This window comes from Lampris incognitus, chromosome 2 (genome assembly GCF_029633865.1).
Source record: "Lampris incognitus isolate fLamInc1 chromosome 2, fLamInc1.hap2, whole genome shotgun sequence".
Classification (NCBI taxonomy): Eukaryota; Metazoa; Chordata; class Actinopteri; order Lampriformes; family Lampridae; genus Lampris; species Lampris incognitus.
In genome coordinates, this window is record NC_079212.1 from 8,083,063 (window position 1) to 8,104,707 (window position 21,645).

The 21,645-nt window shown below is 46.1% G+C and overlaps 1 protein-coding gene across 1 annotated transcript in view; it reads right to left on the reverse strand.

Moving 5' to 3' along the window:
* Positions 1-21,645, reverse strand: part of cacna2d3a (calcium channel, voltage-dependent, alpha 2/delta subunit 3a) — a gene marked incomplete at its 5' end in the record, with an annotated part of 292,319 nt that overhangs the window by 85,313 nt on the left and 185,361 nt on the right. The window contains 2 exons of the mRNA XM_056272874.1: positions 14,549-14,566; positions 18,052-18,185. Of these exons, the coding sequence (XP_056128849.1) occupies positions 14,549-14,566; positions 18,052-18,185 (152 nt within the window). The remainder of the gene's footprint in view (positions 1-14,548; positions 14,567-18,051; positions 18,186-21,645) is intronic.

Sequence of the window (21,645 nt, forward strand, 5' to 3'; positions counted from 1 at the left end):
AATGCAGTCGACTGAAGCAATAAAATCCTCAGTGTACTGTACTGTTGGAGAAATGGATGTTTTCCTCCTCACAGAGTCTTTTCCACAGCGTCTATGAGTACCAGGATGCATTAGCGTGCAAGATTCTTCACCATTGTGCACAAAATCCTCTGCACTAGTGTTGTGGGATGTCAAGCCCAACTACAGCCTAGTCAAGTTTGGGTTTCACGGTCACCCGACAGCGACATAAACGATGGGAAACAACTGCAGGTGTTTCTCATACGCTATCCCAGTTGCAGATAGATACGCAAATATTCCCTTTACAGAGCTCCTTGGACAATAGCAGCCACTACCTGCATGTAACAGAAGAGAGGCTGACGTTTTACTCTGCGCTGCATAGTCAGTGTTGGGGGGGGGGGGGACTGCCATATTTACTACCGAGAGTGAATCTCTCGAGTCCGATTCTGATCCCAAAATGTGTTGCGTATAGTACAGCAGGGCCGAGTGAGATGAGCACCGTGTGTATGAACAGCTGAACATTGCCCTTATTAGTCTCCTGCCATAGCCACAATAGTGCCTATGACCATAGCGATGTTGAGCGCACGACGAGGACTTCATCTTAGGAAGTGTTCTTATCTCACTTGACAAATCAGTGAAAAACAGCAACCAGTTAGTTTATCCGTCAGGCTGCGCTAAACCGACAGCGACTTCGGATGTTTTTACTGTTGACACATTTGTTCATTTTAGGTGAGCGTCCTAGTGTAGGTTGCAGCATTTGGGTACACCCCTAGAGCACTGGGAGCAACCCTGGTGGGAAGACAGCGGCTGGGCTGAAGATGTCGGGATGACTGTGGCTCTCATCTCCACCTCTAGAGAGTTGCTGGAACCCCATGAGGAAAAACGCAGCACACACATCAGACTGACGGTGAGCGTACAGGAGAGAGATGTCGATTTGCGGCATTTGGCACGCTTACCGACCATCTATTATTTGTCACACGGCAGAAATAAACCAAATCCTCACTCAAATTCTGTCATGAACTTCGTGACAGAAATGATTCCCCCATGAGGAGTGATGCCCATATTTCGCTGCAGAAGGTGTTGCCTGTGCTTCATCAAACCAATCCAGGACAGAGCATAGCTGTTCATTTGATACATAAAATGTGCATTCATGCATGGTTACAGTAGAGATTGGTGGGTGAGAGTTAAGTTACTCCATCCTAATAAATGAACCGTCTACAGAACTAGGAGGGAGGCCTTCTCTGAGTTGTGATAATGGGTAGTAGGGGAGAGCAAGCACACCATTATCTGTATCTGTTGAAGCAACTAAAATATCTGTATCCGTAGCCATACTCGTACCTGACACTGCTTGGCATCCCCCTCATCACGTTTTCTTTTTGTATACATCTTATGAATACATATAATTTTTGTTATCATGTTTTAATGTTATATCCTTCTCTCACTAAGATGCGTGACTAATTTTTCTTTTTGTCTGTTCCGGTGGCGTCTGGACACTGCTTGGCATCCTCCTCATCATATTCTTCATATGTTTGATAATTCCAATATAATTGTGTTATCCTCTTTCCATGTTGTGTTGTGTAAATTGTGTAAACACAACCTCCATTGCATGTCTGTCTGTCTTGGGAGAGAGAGCCTCCTCTGTTGCTCCCCCTGAGGTTTCCTCCTGTTTTTTCTCCTGTTAAAGGTTTTTTTTTTTAGGGAGTTGTCCCTTATCCGATGGGAGGGTCTAAGGACGGGATGTTGTGTTGCTGAAAAGCCCCCTGAGGCTCATTTTTCATTTGTGATATTGGGCTATACAAATAAAATTGGCTTGACTTGACTCGGAATGGGTGGGGCTTAAACAGGAAGTGGGCTGGACCTAACCGGAAGCAGGTATTTTAAGCCTGAAATTGATATGGGTTGATCAGAAGTTGCTATATTTGTTATTTATTATTGTTTATTAGATATTATTAGATATATTTATTGTTTATTAGAAAACTATTTACAGAACAGCCTCGGAGTTGAGCTTCAGATCAGTGTTTTTGTTCACAAGAGTAAGAACTATTTACAGATCCAAGTTTTCTTTATAAGCTTGAATGAATAAACTTTAGTGAATCAATGGACACAACACATGCAGTATTAAGAAGTATGAAGTAAAACGTATGAACCAGAGTTTTCATACGCAACATAACTTCCTTTGTGAGTTTTTTTTTAACTTTTTAATAATTAAATTTAAACAGTGTGATGTTTGTGTGTGTGCTCAAAGGGCATTTTTTACTACCTAACGTTAATTTATTCGTTCATCATCAGCCGCTTCTCTGGGGTCGAGGCACGGTGGCAGCGAGCTAAGTAGGGCACTCCAGATGTCCCTCTCCCCAGCAATGCCCTCCAGCTCCTCCTGGGGGACCCCAAGGCGTTCCCAGGCCAGACTGAACATGAAGTTCCTCCAGCGAGTTCTGGGTCTACCCCGGGGTCTCCTCCCAGTTACACATGCCCGGAAAACCTCCAAAGGAAGGCGCCCGGGAGGCATCCTAATCAGATGCCCCAACCACCTCAAACGTTTGCACGACGTGCAAACATGTTTATTTTATTTACTCAACATAAATTTTTTTAAAGTTTTTTTTTTACTTTTTAATAATTACATTTAAACAGTGTGATGTTTGTGTGTGTGATCAGAGGGCTTTTTTTTTTACTACCTAACGTTTTTTGGGGGGGGGGTATTTTTTTTCAACACAAAGTAAAATACAAAGTTAATTATGTGGTGGTGTATGAGTGAGTGAGAGTGAGAGCGAGACAGAGACAGAGAAAGAGAGAGAGCGACTGTTCTACTGATCAAGTAGTCCTATGCTGTTTTTCAAACCCTCATTGACTTTAATGACGTTGTTCCATACGGCTAGGGTTAGGGTTTGTAGGTTTGTGGCACACAATGCAAGATTCAGCCTGTTATTTATTCACAGCCCAGATCGTTACTTTGGTTTTATTTATTTATTTATTTTTAATGCACTGACAGTGTGAAGCTGGGTGATTTAAGCAAACAGCCTGTGTTGGCGATCTAACTCATTCAGCCCTGCAACTGTATTCTTGACAAAAGCACTGTGTCCGGTACAAGCCAAGTTCTCCAAGCAACTCGGCTGACTAGATATTTTACAAACTGAGGCAGGAGTGAGGGGATGGAAGACAACCTAACTGATGTGGAACCAGTGAGAGTCGCAAGCTGCTAACCTCTGTGGACAGAGTGGCTGTGATGATGGCAAGACTGAGTTGTGCAGCACAGAAGCGGTGGATTTTGTGCAAGGTCTGTGTAGGGGAGGAGCTCTGTGTGTGGGTGGCCCATCACATTTGGACACAGCTACCCAATGAGGATTTTCCTTCATCACCAGTATGGATATTGACACATTTTTCTTGGATGATACTCATCTCATCTTCAGCCGCTTCTCTGGGGTCGGGTCCAGGTGGCAGCAAGCTAAGTAGAGCACTCCAGACATCCCTCTCCCCAGCAACGCCCTCCAGCTCCTTCCGGGGGATCCCAAGGCGTTCCCAGGCCAGACTGGACATGTAGTCCCTGCAACAAGTTCTGGGTCTACTCCGGGGTCTCCTCACAGTTGGACGTGCCCGGAAAACCTCCAAAGGAAGGCACCCAGGAGGCATCCTAATCAGATGCCTGAACCACCTCAACAGGCTTTTTTTGACACAAAGGAGCAGCGGCTCTACTCCGAGCTCCCTCTGGATGTCCGAGCTCCTCACCCTATCTCTAAGGCTGAGCCCAGACACCCTATGGAGGAAACTCATTTCACCCACTTGTATCCCCAATCTCACCCTTTCGGTCACTACCCAAAGCTCATGACCATAGGTGAGGGTTGGAACAAAGACTGACTGGTAAAGTGAGAGCTTTGCTTTCCGGCTCAGCTCCCTCTTCACAACATCAGTCCGGTACTGCATTACTGCTGATGCTGCACCAATCCGCCCGTCAATCTATTACTCCATCCTATCCTCACTCGTGAACAAGACCCCGAGATACTTGAACTCCTTCAACTGAGGCAACAACTCATCCCCAACCTGGAGGGAGCAATCCACCATTTCCTGGTGGAGAACCATGGCTTTAGACTTGGAGGTGCTGACTCTCATCCCGGCCATTTCACACTCAGCTGCAAACCACTCCAGTGCACGCTGGAGGTCCTATTCTCATGAAGCCAACAAAACCACATCATCTGCGAAGAGCAGAGATGCGATTCTTTGTTTCTTTTTTACTTTGTTCATTAAGTTTTACATGAAAACACAAGTGCGCCACCAGTGCATGACAAAAAAAAGATCCAAAACAGGTATAAATATCTATGTATATGTACATATACAATAAACTTCCCTATTATCAAAATACTGTAAAAAAGTGACAATCAAAAATGTTATACACAAAAACAGCGTTACTGCCTCAGAAAATAAACTGAAAATAACAATAAAAAAGAAAAAGAAAATAAAGCGAAAAAAACAAAAAAGCAGCCAAAAGAGAGAGGAGAAAAAAAAACCAAAAAACCCCCCAAAAACAAAACATCAGTCAGCAAACAGTGGTGTCCCTACTAGACAATACTGTAACACGTACGGACAAGCAGATATGCCGGCCCCCGACCAACGGGCCGGACCTCCCAGCCGACCGGCCAACACTGCCACCCGCGGAGCGGGAGACACGGGCCGGCGCCCCGACTAAAGGGCCCGACCCGCCAGCCACGGACCAACGTGCCCACCCACCCACACACGCCACAATAAATTGGTATAACAGCAGTTAAACTGCACCCAGCCCAGCATCAGTACCACTGTAAACCATAAAAAAGTTTATCAGTCCGGGATAAATGGGATACTTACGTGATTAATAAATTGAAAAAATAGACCCCCATAATTTCTGGAATTTACCAGCAGAACCACTCAGTGAAAGTCAAAGTTTTCTAATTTGAGAAAATAGAGAACGTCTCGAGCCCAGTGAATATAAGAAGGTGACACCTGTGACTTCCATTTAATTACTTTGGCGGCTAGTGGAGCATAGGTAGAAAAAGTCTGTAGGCCAAAGAAGCGCTTAAACTGAACCCAGATTCTAGGAGACGTTTTAACAATTACATTCTTAGTATATGGAGACGTGGAGGAATGGATGGGGGAGTGTCGCAAAGCTTTTAACGACGCGGGTTTAGCCGAATTGGATTCTATGATAAGCCATGCTGGAGGGGGTTGAAAGGCCTCAAGTTGAAGCCAGGATTTAAAAATTCTTATATTGGAAGCCCAATAATAAAATCTGAAGTTAGGCAGTGCCATGCCACCGAGCAGTTTAGGCCTTTGTAGATATTGCTTACGCATTCTAGGAACTTTCTTATTCCATACAAACTCCAGGATCATACTGTCCGATTTGTGGAAAAACATCCGAGGGAGGAAAAGCATGGGGGAATATTCAGCAGAGATGCAATTCTGAGGTTCCCAAAATGGACACACTCCTCACCTTGGCTGTGCCTTGAGGTCCTGGATCCTGTCCATGAATATCACAAACAGAATCAGAGACAAGGGACAACCTTGGCGGAGTCCGACACCCACCGAAAACGTGTTTGACTTTGCGCCAAGAATACGGACACAGCTCTCACTTCGGTTATACAAGGACCGGATGGCTTGTAGCAACTGCCCCGGTACCCCATACTCCCACAGTACCCCCCACGGAGTGCCCCGGGGTACACGGTCGTAAGCCTTCTCCAAGTCCACAAAACACAAGTAGACTGGCTGGTCAAACTCCCATGCCTCCCTCAGCACTTCTGCAAGGGTAAAGAATTGGTGTGTTGTTCCACGGCCAGGATGGAATCCACATGGTTATTCCTGGATCCGAGGTTCAACAATCGGTCAGAGCCTCCTTTTCAGCACCCCAGAGTAGACTTTCCCAGGGAGGCTGAGCAGTGCGATGCCCCAATAATTGGAGCACACCCTCCAGTCCCCTTTCTTAAATATGGGAACCACCACCCCAGTCTACCACTCCATAGGTACTGTCCCTGAACTCCGCATGACACTGAAGAGGCATGTCAGCAAAGACAGCCCAACAATGTCCAAAACCTTCAGCATCTCAGGGTGAATCTCACCCACACCCGATGCCTTGTCATCAAGGAGCTTCTTAACTACCTCAGAGACCTCTGCCAGGGATATGGGTGGGGCTCCCCCCGAGTCTTCAGTCTCTACCTCCTTCACTGAGGATGTGTTAACCAGGTTCAGGAGCCCCTCAACAGTGTCCTTTCCACCGCGCAACAACATCCCTGGTCCGCGTCAGCAGTTCCCCTCCCCGGCTGAACACAGTCTGAGTCAAGCCCTGCTTCCCCTTCCTGAGTCGCTGGATGGTTTGCCAGAACTTCCTTGAGGCCAACTGAAAGTCCTCCTCCATAGCCTCGCCAAACTCCTCTCACACCTGAGTTTTTGCTTCCACAACAGCTGAAGCTGCAACCCTTCTGGCCTCCCTGTACCTGTCTGCTGCTTCAGGGCACCCCTGGGCCAACCCGGCCCGAAAGGCCTCCTTCTTCAGCCTGACGGCTTCCCTCACTGCTGGTGTCCACCAGCGGGTTCTTACATTGCCACCTCGACAGGCACCGATGTATGATACCCATGCTCACAAAAAAGTACATTATCCGTACCGGATACTAGTGTCATCTTTTTTTATTTTCCCCACTTTTTCTCCCCAATTGTATCTGGCCAATTACCCCCCTCTTCTGAGCCGTCCCAGTCACTGCTCCACCCCCCCCTTCCTCCTCCAATACATATGGAGTCGCCAGCTGCTTTTTCTCACCTGACAGTGAGGAGTTTCACCAGGGGGATGTAGTTCGTGGGAGGATCATGCTATTCCCCCCAGTTCCCCCTCCCCCTCGAACAGGCGCCCCAACCAACCAGAGGAGGTGCTAGCGGAGCGACCAGGACACATACCCACATTCGGCTGCAGACACGGTCAATTGTGTCTGTGGGGATACCCAACCAAGCCGGAGGCAACACGGGGATTCGAGCTGGGATCCCCGTGTCGGTAAGCAATGGAATAGACCGCTACGCTACCCGGACGCCCCGATACTTGTCTCATCTGAGTCGCTGGCTCAACTCTAATGCGAGGCTGTCAAGTCAAATTTATTTGTATAGCCCAAAATCACAAGGTAGTCCCGAAGGGCTTTACAATCAGTACAATGTAAAACAATATACAACAATATACGATACACAACACCCTCTAGTCAAGTCAATTTTATTTGTATAACCCGTTATCACAAACAACAAATTTGTCTCAGGGGGCTTTACAGCAATCCAGCTTCCTGTCCTTAGACCTTCGCATCGGATAAGGAGCAACTCCCTAAAAAAACCCTTCAACAGGGAGACAAAATAGGAAGACACCTCAGGGAGAGCAACAGAGGAGGGACGTCTCTTCCAAGACAGACAGACTTATTTGATAGATATGAATTTATCCTTCTGTTTGTGGCTCATTTTGGCTCAAAAACGCAAATACACATTTAATAATAATAATAATGATAATGATGATGATGATGATGATAATGATAATAATAATAATGAAAAATAAAAACGTACAACCTGTACCCTAAGGTCAGAACCTGGGATATTAATCATAAATGTTTTGGACCTAAACGTACGTATATTGCCCTTGTTTTCTTGGCTGTATTTCTGTCAGTTCGGGGTGCGCTACGTCCTTCACACTGTTTCCGGGGTCATAGAATAATATTCCCACCGGGCTTTGACATATCAATTTTCCTTACCAAAAACATTTGGTGCTTACACGCACACGCACACACACACAGAAACCTGCTGACACAGCCCTCATGGGTGTCAGACCCAGATACACACACATGCCCCTGATCTCTGTTTGGTCTCTCGGAGGACACCTCCTAAGGCAGGCTGCTATGACGAATGACACACCAGTCACCGAAGCGACCCGCGTTCCCTTGGCGAAGGAGCTTAATGACGATTCGGTTTTGAGTGCTGGAGCCAAAGACACCTACTGGCTCCTGTGGGAAAAGTAAAAAGAAAAATACACTCCTTGGGAGGTCGCGGCTGACAAAGACAGAACTCATATTTTCGTTACGCTTTTGACTTCGTGTTACTTTCGTAACTTTTAAAAGTGTAACTTCTCCCCCAGGTCTGAGCCTAACTCCACCCACCGCATAATTTTGAAAAATTCTACAAAGTGGCAAGGGGATGAGACTGAGAAAGGCTAAGGGGGGGGGGGGGTTGGATATGTGAGGCAGGAGCATGGGCAGGAGTAGCTGGGGAGATCCGTGAGAAGGACCTAGGGTGAGTCGCTGGCTCGCCGCCACACACCGCCTTACCCAGTCCCCTTCACCTTCCGCCTTCAGACACAGCATCAGGCACCGCCACCGTGACGCGGCTCCACGGCGGATGGAAGGGGGCCCTGTGAGATGGGCCGCAGCTTTCCAGCAGCGGAATGAAGCAGGTAACATGGCGACTGCTCGCCCAGCCGTGGCGCAAGCCCAGCCTGACTGACCCAGTTGTCCGGTGGTGCTTCTACAGCCATCAAAAGCACAAGTCCGAACCATTGCGCCAAAATTGGAAATGATGAGATAATATAACTATCCATCCACCCATTATCCGAAACCACTTATCCTGCTCTCAGGGATTCTGGAGCCCATCCCAGCAGTTGCATTACATTACAGTCATTTAGCCGACGCTTTTATCCAAAGCGACTTACAATAAGTGCATTTAACGTAGGAAATCAGGAGAACTACTAGTCATCAGTCGTTATCAGGCGGCAGCAGGGAAACACCCTGGACAGGCCGCCAGGCCATCACAGGGCTGACAAACACACACACACACACACACACACACACATGTACACACACACACACACTCACCCCTAGGGAAAATTTAGTATGGCCGATGCACCTGACCTACATGTCTTTGGACTGTGGGAGAAAACCGAAGGTCCCGGAGGAAACCCACGCTGAAGTGCAAACTCCACATGCAAACTCTGTGTAGCGTTGACCACTTCTTAAAATCTTGTTTTGTTCGTTCTAATAGTGTTTTAAAGTTATGGTTATATAACCTCCCCATTGTATGGCTAACTTTCATTCCTTCACATGTAAATACAGTGTGTTCAAGTTTAAATGGAAAGCTAGAGTAGTCTCTATCAGTGTGGTTGATCGGGAAAAGCAAGCTCTTCTTATAACCTGACAGGTGACCAAAGTTATGCAGGGTAAGTAATAGTCTTGGTATGGATTATATCGGGTTGGATATATACATATAACAACAGGTCATCTGCATAAAGTGATAACTTATGCAATTTACCGCCTTGTGAGATACCTTTAATACCATCCAATGCCCTAAGAGCTATACAGTGAGAGTAGTGAGTGGCTCGATTGCCAAATTGAACAGGTACGGAGAGAGGCTGCAGCCCTGTCTGCAGCCCCTATGGAGCAAAAAATAATCGCAAATAATATTCATTCATCCTAGGAAAGACGAACCAAAGCCAAACCTTTCTAGAACAGCGAATAGGTATTGCCATTCAATGCGATCGAATGCCTTCTCAGCATCTAAAGAAATCACTACTTTTGTCCCTTCTGCAGAATGTGGTGCGTACAGTACAATAAACAGGCGCCGTGTGTTATTATAGAATGACCGCCTGCCTGGTATAAACCAGTTTGATCAGGGTTAACAACCGCTGGGACTACGGTTTCAATACGGGTGGCCAGGATTGAAATTGAAAAGGTTGGTCGAGAACGTAATAAAGGCACAAGGTTAGCGAGTAAACTCCTGTGAATGATGAGTCTCGAAATGAGCGAGGTTTAACAGATTCACACTCAAGGGCGGGGCTGGGGGAGGTGGGTCAACCACCTCTAGTTAGAGGGCGTTAACATTCTTCTTTTTTTTTAAATTTCATTACATAGATAAGTCCCAACTGATCAACTCTACGTTAGCATTAACCTTGCGAGGTTCAGGGCTGATTTAAAACAGCAGATGGCGTGTTGAGCCGTTTTCAACCCATGACATTTTATGAATTTGGTAGGAAATGTCAATATTAACACCTTAACACTATTTTATCACCATACAGTCATATCATTCACTTTACAGCTCAACACGTGTTTAGTACCTCTTTAACAACCTCCATCCACATGAACTTTTGATATAAATCATACAAAGCGATATTCCTCTCTTGTGACTGTAATTTAAAAAAAAAAGAAAACTACAATTCAGTATAATCATCAAATTGAATGAAAATCAAGTGCAGAAAGCACTGTCACCTCATAGACACATGTCCGCGATGTCACCAATACTGATTGTGCTTGCCGCCATCTTTTTTTATCCCACCCTTTTTCTTCCCAATCGCATTTGGCCAATCACCCCACTCTTCCGAGCAATCCCGGTCACTGCTCCACCCCCCTCTGCCGAAACTGGGAGGGCTGCAGACTACCACATGCCTCCTCCAATACATGTGGAGTCGCCAGCTGCTTCTTTTCACCTGACAGTGAGGAGTTTCACCAGGGGGACGTAGTGCGTGGGAGGATCACGCTATCCCCCCAGTCCCCCCCCCCGAACAGGTGCTTCGACCGACCAGAGGAGGCGCTAGTGCAGCAACCAGGACACATACCCACATCTGCTTCCCACCTGCAGACACAGCCAAATGTGTCTTTAGGGATGCCCGACCAAGCCGGAGGTAACAAGGGGATTCGATCCGGCAATCCTCGTGTTGGTATGCCGCCATCTTGTCAAGCTTTGGAGCCACCATCATCTAAATTTGGCCGAGCTGAGGTGTGGCCATCTAGAGATTCATGAGCAACAGCACAGTGGCCCAGTAGTTAGCACTGTTGCCTCACAGCAAGAAGGTCCTGGGTTCGAACCCCAGGCCATCCCAGGTCTTTTCTGTGTGGAGTTTGCATGTTCTCCCCATGTCTGCATGGGTTTCCTCCGGGTGCTCCGGTTTCCTCCCACTATCAAAAAGACATGCATGTTAGGGTTAATACTCCTGCTTATGCCCCTGAGCAAGGCAATGGAAAGAAGAACTGGAGTTGGTCCCCGGGCGCCGCAGCTGCCCACTGCTCCTATACAATAGGATGGGTTAGACGCAGCAAACTAATTTCGTTGTAACCGTACAATGAAAAAAATAAAGAGGCTTTCCTATTCTTTCTTCTTCAACCTGTCAATCACTCCAGAGAGAGACCTGTCAATCAAGGTGACACAACCCCCAAACATACCGATCTTTAAGCCTTTATATGCTTTTAATAGAACAATAATTTTCAAAATCCCTGCCAAAATACACATGAAAGGTGGGGTCTTGTGGAAAAAAAATATGGATTTTATATTTCTAGAAAGAAGTTGGGGTTTAACACTCCATACAGCTGGAGACGTTTTGGAGCCAGCATCTAGTGGCCATTAGAAGAACAGCACCTTAAAGGTCCCATGAAACGGCACTTACAGCACCGCAAACTGCCGTGACTTGACATATCGCTGAATGAAAGGGAACTGTCAGGTGGGATTTAGTGAGGGGAGGGAGACTGATCTGACTGACAGCCAATAACGGCCGAGTATTTCTAGACGTATGTAGACATCAATATTCTACTGGCTAGACTCGATTTGGTGGTAGAAGTTCACTCATCTTCTCTCAAGCTCAACCCCTTCATTGGACATTTGGGAGGTTTAACTAAAAAAAAACATTGTATTTGTCAGCAAGTAAAAAACAAAACAAAAGTAAAACACATTTTCTTGCAAATTTCTGAAAGAGTGTTAAATAGATGTAGATTAAATGCAGGTAAAAGAGATAATAAGAATGACAATGAATTGGATCTTTAGGTCACTTCCGCATGGACTTCCAAAATCAGTGACAGTGGTTACCACTCGGTCTGTCATAATCAACATCTCCTACTCAACTAATGCATCTTCAACATTTTTTGTCATTTGAGCTCATGTTTGCGATGCGATCATACAATGTCAAGAGTTAAGGGCTCAGTGCCTTGCTCAAGGACACTTTGCTAGGGCATGTGACCTTTGCTGGTACCAAACACGAGACCTTGAGGTCTTTCAGCCATGCAATGCTCTGTTTAACCACTAGGGTACACTGTCTCAGAAGATACGTTCTCATCTGAACTTAACATCTCCACCCCCTTCATCCTATCATTTTCCCGATATCGCTTTTCTATCTCCACCCCCCCACTCCTCCTCCGATACATCCCTCCTTCCCCATCTCCCTTACTGCCCCTTCCCCGTCCCAACAGTCCCTGATTACCTCACTCTGGTGTCAGCTCATCCGAGAGAGTGCGAAAGAAAGCCGAATGAGCCAGAGAATGATGGATGAAGCTGGGGGAGGAGGAGGAGGGTGATAGGGTAAGTTAGGGGTGAAGGGAGTAGAAAAGAAGACCCACATAGCAGGAGGAGATAAAGAGAGATGAAGGAAAAGCAAAGGTGGACAGAATTGGGGGAGGTGACAGAGGAGGAGAGAAGGGAGGAAAGAAGGAAGGGAGTAAATGGGGGAGTCAGAGGAGCGGGTGATGGAATGTGGGTCTTGAATCTGACTGGCCGATACACATCAAGCCTGGATTACAGCTGAACAATAATGGAAAAAAAGAAACACCGACGTTGTGATTTGTTTTTTGCAATATGTATTGCAATATTAAAGAATGAAAATAAGTTGCATCATTTCACCAAATATATGCAGCTTTTAACTTCCACAGCTTCATTTGCAAAGGATTTATCCCTCTAGCGCTGATACGGGTGATTTTAGAGGGAAAATAAAGGTATGTGGCGAGGAAGTCATTAAATCAGACCTAATTATATTACTTGTCGGATGTGTATGAATATTTCTCAAGGGTAGTCATAGAAAAGCAGACCTTGTTTGATTTTGTTTTCTATCAAGCGATAAGAGTTTTAGCCTGACATGACCGATGGGCCCAACTTGCCTTACGTTGTGTCCTTTGCATTGTGACTACTGCACATGTGTAATCTGCAGCACGGATTCTGAAACCATAGATCCTGCAGCTCTCACCCTGAATCAATGACACCAGATATTTATCTCTTCAGAGCTGTACTAACTTCTCAACACAATGCTCATCTATCACCGCGATGCATGTCCATCGCTCCGTCTCTCGTCGGCCTGTTTTACTCTCTATAATCCATTGTTGGAACTTAACAACACAGAACCAGGACATTTTATGTATCTGGACCATTTAGGAACCTGTATAAATTCTGGTCTAGGCTCTTCGCTTTGCTCCCTTTGTATTCCAAGGACTGCGACGCTTGGAGCATATGACACGAAAAAGCGACGGTCACACCGTCAATGCCATTTGTCATGCGACACTGGTGTCGACAGAGGATGATAGTGGTTCTCCTGCCGCTGTTTTTAAAAATGGTGGTTCTAACTGGAGCGTAGCGGTGATGATATGATAACACATTACTTGACCAATCATGTTTGACAGCGTTGTTAGCGCCGCCTGAATCTTCTCAGTGCTCGATTTTTCCATTAGCTCCTCAGCAGGGCCGAAATTAGGATCTGGAAACGATCTCCAAAACCGGGCCGTTGTTGCCGATGGAAAGAAAATCAGCTCGGATTCCGGCTCGTTAAGTTCCGACGTTGGGAAAAGTGTTATAAGGGACTGTCATATATGCACACACGAGGCACCCTGGCCAGAGAAGTTTCAAGGTGACTGTGTGTATAAGCGACATTGCTATTCCCCTGCTAATCGCCTTACCACGTACAACAACATGGCATCCATCTCTGCTCTCTGCTGATCTGTGCCAGTGTTTACCAGCTAAGGTCCACGGCCCTGACAGGTCCACGTCACACATATGGCTCGGCAGCTGTCTAATGGCGCCGCTATCTGCTCCCGTTCCGCCATCAGCGCCGTTATGATTATGGGGCTGCTTAGTTCGAGCCCGCGCCCCAGCCCACATACGATTCATAAAACATTGAAAGCGATGAAAAGGCATCAGAGCAGATTATCCCAGCAGTCTTTATAGGCTATTGAATTTTCACCCGCAGGACGAGAAAGGAGCTTATTGTGAGGAATTCCACTAAAACGAACAGCACAGGCAATCTTGGTTTTTGTTTTTGTTTTTCCCCACAGTGAAATCAAACAAGCAAACGAACAAGTGCAACCTTACATTGTCACACACCATCACACTGCCAACACCGGAGACACCAGCAAAACAAGACCGACACAGCATCACAGATGATGAATGATGTTGTTTGCACGTGTGCGTCTGTTTGTCTTTTTATGTGCGTGAGCACTTTGTATACGCGTTCTCTGTGTGTTTACGTACAATATCTGATCAAATATGCAGGAGTGAGCAATTAAACGAACTGACAACCACAATGCGGGACACAAATAAGGAAGCTGGGTCAAGCTGAAACCAGTATACGTGACAGATTAAGCCAGACACAAATGCAACACACATCAACACAATAAAAAAAAAAAAAGAAGAAAAAAAGAAATGCGATGAGTTGTTATGGTGCTCAGCTTACGCTCAAATAAAGCCTCATTCTGGATCTAAACGATGAGTGGAAATGCACATGGACATACACCTGGCCTGCAACATGTGACACACAGCAAAACATGGAGTCAAGCTTTACCTTCTGGGCCTGAGGGAGCTACAGAGACCAGGTTAAACAGTAGAGGAGAGGAGCAGGGAGGGAGGAGCAGGAGAAGGAAGAGGAGAGGTAAAGAGAAAAAGGGTCAATAAGTTTGCGGATAAGCGTCAAAAGGCTTTTTAGTGCTGCCCCCCCCCCCCCCCCGACCCAAAGATGGAGTGCCGCTATCAGCAAGCGTGTGAAATCCACTGACATTGACTTTGGCTGAAAGCCTGAAAGCCTCGGCTGTGTCAAGAGGAGATAGCTTTAGAGGAAGGAGGGTCATTCTGACACGCTGTTTTTGACCCCCACCTCAAATACAGAAAAAAGAGGGGGGGGGAATCCAAAAAAAGAAACAATCCAGTTACTGGCGGTTTAAGGAGGAGTGTGTGGTCCCTGACTTTGATTAATGGATGGAGATAATGACTAAACAACTACCTTACAGAAACAGGCAGAGGATGAGGGATAAAGGGAGAGGGAGAGCGAGAAAGAGAGACCAATATCGTGTGGTGCAGATAACCTGCGGTTCTGCCGGAGGAAATTTGCCTTTGTCTCCCTCCATTTTCACAGCACTCTCTTACTTTAATCTCTTCAGAACCAGCAGAGGACAAATGACTGCTGCTCACTCTCTATGACCAAACACAATGACTTCAAAACAAAAAGGAGCATTGTGCATGTCTGAATGTAGTGCATTATGCGTGGATTATGGATTGCACATGGATTCTGTGGCCATCCCGGGGTGTTTCGGGGTTGATAATGGCAGTGCCAGAGGGTTGTAAAATGGGTTAAGCCATTAGTGTGATGACTTGAGTCTGTAAGGAAGCATGATGGGGAAATATAGGCGAGCCTGTCGTTTATATGTCATTGCATAATGTGTGTCTTGCAGCATCCATGCACATACAGTAGATATATAGAGAGCCTACAGGCTCCTGTTAAAATGGCAGCTTTTTTGATGTAGAAAAAACGAAACAGCGATAAATCATGTCAGAATCTTTTCCACTTTTTTTGAAATTGCAACCTGTAAAAATAAAGTGAAAAATTATCAGAAATGTCCCCCCCCCCTTTTTCTCCCTGATTGTACTTGGCCAATTGCCCCACTCTTCTGAGCCGTCCCGGTTGCTGCTCCACTCCTGCTGCGGATCCGGGGAGGGCTGCAGACTACCACATGCCTCCTCTGATACATGTGGCGTCGCCAGCTGCTTCTTTTCACCTGACAGTGCAGAGTTTCACCGGGGGGACGTAGCGCGTGGGAGGATCACACTATTCCCCCCAGTCCCGCCCCCAACAGGCGCCCCGACCGACCAGAGGAGGCACTAGTGCAGCGACCAGGACACATACCCACATCCGGCTTCCCACCCGCAGACACAGCCAATTGTGTCTGTAGGGACGCCCGATCAAACCGGCGGTAACACGGGGAATCGAACCGGCGATCCCTGTGTTGGTAGGGAACGGAATAGACCGCCACGCTACCCGGATGCCCACAATCAGAAACATTTTAGAGAAAAAAAGAAAAACACCTAACTTAAAATAACCTGGTTGCATAAGTGTGCATGCCCTTTTCTAAATGGGGACGTGGCTGTGTTCAGAATTAACCAATCACATTCGAGCTCATGTTAAATAGTACTTAGTGCACACCTGTAATAAATGACAGTGACTGTGATTAACTCCAAATAAAGTTCAGCTGGTCCTGTAGGATTTTCCTGACATCATCTTGGTTGCATCCAACTGCAAAAAGCAGTGTTCCACAAAGAGCTTATAAAGCATGAATGGGATCTCATTGTTGAAAGGTATCGATCAGGAGAGGGGTACAAAAGAATTTCCAAGGCATTAGATACACCATGGGACACATTGAAGACAACAATCGACAAGTGGAGAGAATATTGCACAACAGTGACATTACCAAGAACAGGACATCCCTCCAAAATTGATTAGAAGACGAGGAGAAAACTGGCTGCCAAGAACCTACGGCAACATTAAAGGAGCTGCAGGAACTTCTGCCAGGTCCTGGTTGCTCCCTACATGTGACAACAACCTCCTGTATTCTTCATATGTCTGGGCTATGGGGTAGGGTGGCAAGATGGAAGCTGGTTCACACACACACACACACACACACACACACACACACACACAAAAAAAACAAAACATAACATCCAAGGCTGGCCAAATTTTGCAAAAAGATGCATCCAGTCTCCCAAAACCAGGTGGAAAAATGTGTTATGGTCTGATGAGACCAAGGTGGAACTTTTGGGCCATAATTCCACAAGGTATATTTGGCACAAAAACAACACAGCACATCACCAGAAGAACAGCAGACCCACGGTAAAGCATGGTGGCGGCAGCGTCGGGCTCTGGGGCTGCTTTTCTTCAGCCGGAGCTGGGGCTCTAGTCAAGGTGGAGGAATCACGAATAGCTCCAAATACCAGTCGATTTTGGTGAAAAACCTTCAGGCGTCTACTAGAAAGATGAAGAGGAATTTCATCTTTCAGCACGACAATGACTCAAATCATGAATCCAAATCAACAAAGGAATGGCATCACCAAAAGAAGATCAGTGTTTTCGACTGGCCCAGCCAGAGCCCAGACCTGAATCCAACTGAAAATCCACGAGGTGATGTGAAGCGGGCTGGGCACAGGAGATGCCCTCGCAATTTGAAGGATCTACAATGATTTTGCAAGGAAGAGTGGGAAACCATTGCCATGTCAAGATGTGGCAAGCTGATAGACGCTTATCCAAAAAGACTGATTGCTGTAGTAAAACCAAAAGGTGATTCAACAAAGTATTAGTGCACACTTATGCAACCAGGTTATTGTTAGGTTTTGTTTCCCCTCCCCAAAAAGTTTGTTCTTTTTCACTTTTTTTTTTTATTTAAAGAAGAAAAAAATAATTCTGACAAGATTTATCTTGGTTTCATTTTTTTTTCCTTTTACATCACAAAAACCCATTTTAACAGGGGTGTGTAGACTTTTTACAGCCATTGTACATGTAGGTGTGTTTAGGGGTGTCAGCCATTTTATGTGATTACACGAGATTGAGAAATATTATAAAGATAGATAAGAGGGTGTGTGTGTGAGCTCAGCAGGTGGCACAGTGGGAGGTTGTTTGTACTGAGTGTGGAGAGACTGAAGTCTGACTCGCCATCGTGCCCCAGTATGTTCTACACCCACTCCACACAGCTCCGACTAACACACACGCATGCACGCACACACACACACACACACACACAAGGCCCATTCCCTCAATGGTTCCATCTGTCTCATTCCCACTTTCACACTCTGAGACAGACCAACACAAAGCCACACGTATCACACCCTCTTGCTCATCATTTGTCACCAACGTACCCCTTTTCTAAAATATTCCTCTATTCTTACCCAGCGCACATTTTTGACCCTCAAAAAAAAAGCAATCCTTCACTGACTCAATCTTTATGTAAACACAAGTTGTAAGCAGAGACTCGGGGGATTGGTGTCCAGTACCATGTGAGAGATGGGAGAGCGGTGTCCACTCACGGTGCTATCGATGTAGGCCTCAGTCCACACCGTGTCATGCTCCTGATCGATCACCTTGGGACGACTTAGCACGTGGAGATATTCCATCACGTTTTCCTGCACGTCCGCCAGTGTCGAGATCTGAGTAAAGTATCCTGGAAGACAGGGAGAGAAGAAGAAGTGGGAGACTTAGATTATAGAGAAGATATAGAATTGTATCATCTTACAGAGAGATATCTGAAACAGCATTTACGGCAGCAACACAAACTTCCACGATATGATGTATATCCAAATAAAGTAGAACAGTTGGGTTTGATTTAGTGAGGGGTGGAGGTTTGGTTTAACAGACATCCAAATGTGGCCAAGTATTTTAGAAGCATCTGGACGTCAACACGCTTTTGGCTGGTTTCAGTTTGGTGGTAGAAGACTACTCATCTCAACCTCGCTCCTATTCATTATTCACTGGACATCTGTTAGTGTACACCTGTAAGTGAAGCAAGCAAGCAAGTTCATTTTTAAAGCACATTTTGTTCGCACATTCTGAAGAATTTGGCCTAAAGGCAGCATGTATAGATTAAACAGGAGAGGTCCAAGAACTGATCCTTGGGGGATTCCCAGTCATAGCCACTCTATCAGATTCATAACTGCCAATGGTGACGAAGTAACTTCGGTCTTCTACATAAGACCTGAGCCAATTAAGGACAGCTCCGGAAAGTCCTACCCCATGTTCCAGCCTGTCCAACAGTATTCTGTGATCTACAGTGTCAAATGCTGCACCGAGATCAAGTAAAACCAGAACAGCTGTTTTACCTCAGCCGTATGTCATTTAACACTTTTATAAGAGCTGTTTCAGTACCGTGGTTAGGTCGAAAACCTGATTGATATTTGTCAAAATGACCATTTGAGTTAAAAAAGATTGCTGAGTTGATCTAAAACAACTTTCTCGATAATCTTAGCTAAAAAGGAAGGATGATGCAACTAAAAAAAAAATCATTGTACTTGACAGGAGGAGAAAAACATTATTCAAAAAACAAAAATAAAACTTTTTTTTGTGAATTCATAGTGTAAAATGGTTGTAAATTAAATGCTGAGAAAAGAGGTAACAAGACTAAATATAAATGTTTCATTTCATGAGACTATTAAAAACAAACTCAACCCCAAACCACCTTTTCTACTTCCACCCCCCCTCCTTTTCTCCTCAATTGTACTTGGCCAATTACCCCACTCTTCTGAGCCGTCCTGGTCACTGCTCCACCTCCTCTGCCGATCCGGGGAGGACTGCAGACTACCACATGCCTCCTCCAACACACATGGAGTCACCAGCCGCTTCTTTTTTCCTGACAGTGAGGAATTTCACCAGGGGATGTAGCATGTGGGAGGATCACACTATTCCCCCCCAGCCCCCCCCCCCGAACAGGTGCCCCGACCGACCACAGGAGGCGCTAGTGCAGCGACCAAAACACATAACCAAATCCGGCTTCCCACCCGCAGACACGGCCAATTGTGCCTGTAGGGACGCCCGACAAAGCTGGAGGTAACATGGGGATTCGAACCAGAGATCCCCACGTTGGTAGGCAATGGAATAGACTGCTATGCTACCCGGACGCCCCTGAGATTTAGCTTTAACCCAGGTGTCGTCCACAAATCTGAACCAATGGCTAGGTGGTGTGCCTGGATAGGACATCAGAGCCCTCTTTTCCACGTCCTCCATATATAAGTTGGCCACTACTGGTGAGACCAGTATAAGGGTGGGGATGCCTGCAGTCAGTTGAGACTGAAGCGGTCACTTAGATGAGTGATGAAACGTTTCTGTCAATAAACGCTGTGCCCAGATGAACTGATTCAACCTTCTTTGATGGTCTTGCCTGGATTATTGAGCATGCATGAAGACACTATTAAACTGCTAAAGCTTGATTTGTGTTGATATTTTACTGACTAGACTTCTTCTGACCTGATGAGATCCAAAGAGGACAGCCAGCCTTTACTTCCTGCTTGCTCTTGGAAGACTGGATGCAACAACAGGCCTCAGAGCAGATATGAAGATAACTTCCCAACATGTAAAGTGAGTGGAACCTCTCACGGGCAGAAGAGCTCATAACACAATTTCTGCTGTTTTTAACAATTACAGATTTTCATGGTTTTTGTAACAATGAATAAAATATAAATAAAATATATGAATAAAATATATAAATAAAAATAAAATTATGTTGTTTTTAAGAAATCCTGTAAGCCATTGTTTTACTGTTCAATTTTTCCTTGAACATAAGAAAGTAGACAAGTAGCCAATGAGTATAGTACTTGTTGGCTACTTAACGACTTCCGGTGTGGAACAATGGCGGCGCGAACTCATGTTTGCAGCGGTTTCACCCAGTACCGACTATGCAATGTCTTTGTCCATGTCTACGTCTAAGTTTGTGTCGTTCGTGAAGTTTTTGTTTTGATCTTGAAAAAAAAAAGTTTTTTCGTTTAATGGCTGAGAGAGCTGGCGTTGGATCGGCTGGGAGAGCTTGGTCTGCTGTGTCCAGTGGGCCCAAGGACCACAGCCTTGCCCGGAGCTGCGCCCGAAAAGGAAGCACTGAGGGCGGTCTGACGGGACACAGAAGCAGGGCAGGCTAAGCTAACTGCTAGCCCACACAGACTGGCAGTTCAGATAACACCGAGGGCGGTCTGGCGGCGGCCTCGCCTAGCGTTGACTGTGTTTTAGTGTCGTCGTGTGGAGTGCGGGGAGGTGTGTCAAAGGTGTCTGGCTGGGAGAGCTGGTGTTGGATCGGCTGAGGGAGCCTGGTCTACTGTGTCTGGTGGGCCCAAGGACCACGGCTCTGCCTGGAGCTGCACCCGAAGAGGAAGCAACAAGGGCGGGTGGTGCGCCCTCGACAGCGGGGCATGCTAAGCTAACTGCAAGCCCATGCAGACTAGCAGATCCGACAGTCATCCTGGCTGGCGTTCGCTCTCTGGACAGTGATTTTTTTGGACTGTATTGCACTGAGTGGACTGTGTTGTTAACTGTTATTGTTCCTGATTCCTGAAAAACAAAAGAAAACAAAAAAAAAAACATGACGCTGTGGGTTGGTTCTCCTCCTGTCCGCCCCAATTATTTGAGGCACCAGCCACCACTGATACAGACACTCATATGGACGCTTTGTCAATACATGATACCAGGGGAGACAATGGGCTTGAACGTCTCACAGCTCTCCATGATACCCTGCCCTCCCTCGGCAGAAAGTGGGGCGCGTTCGAAATGTGGTAAAATCTCTACATCTTTTCAGCAGATTCGGCGGGCGTCACATGCATCATCGTCCCAGCCATAGAACGAGAAAATGTTTTCCGAGCCATCGCGTCCATTTTTACTTACCTCGTCTCCAAAAGCAGAGAGTTTAAATCTGGAATACAATACGGGCAGACAGCTGAAACTGGCTTGATGAAGCACATATGGATCCATGCATATGAGTGTAATGGCTAGAAAAGTCTTGCAGTGAAGCACCAGTGAGAGCAGGCCGGTCTAAAGGGGTACATGGAATGTAAATGTAATGGGAGCACAGCTCATTTAAACCAAATGAGGTGCCATTTCCCTACGATGCTAATGCCGCCATTATAATGCTAATGTCTACGTGCAAG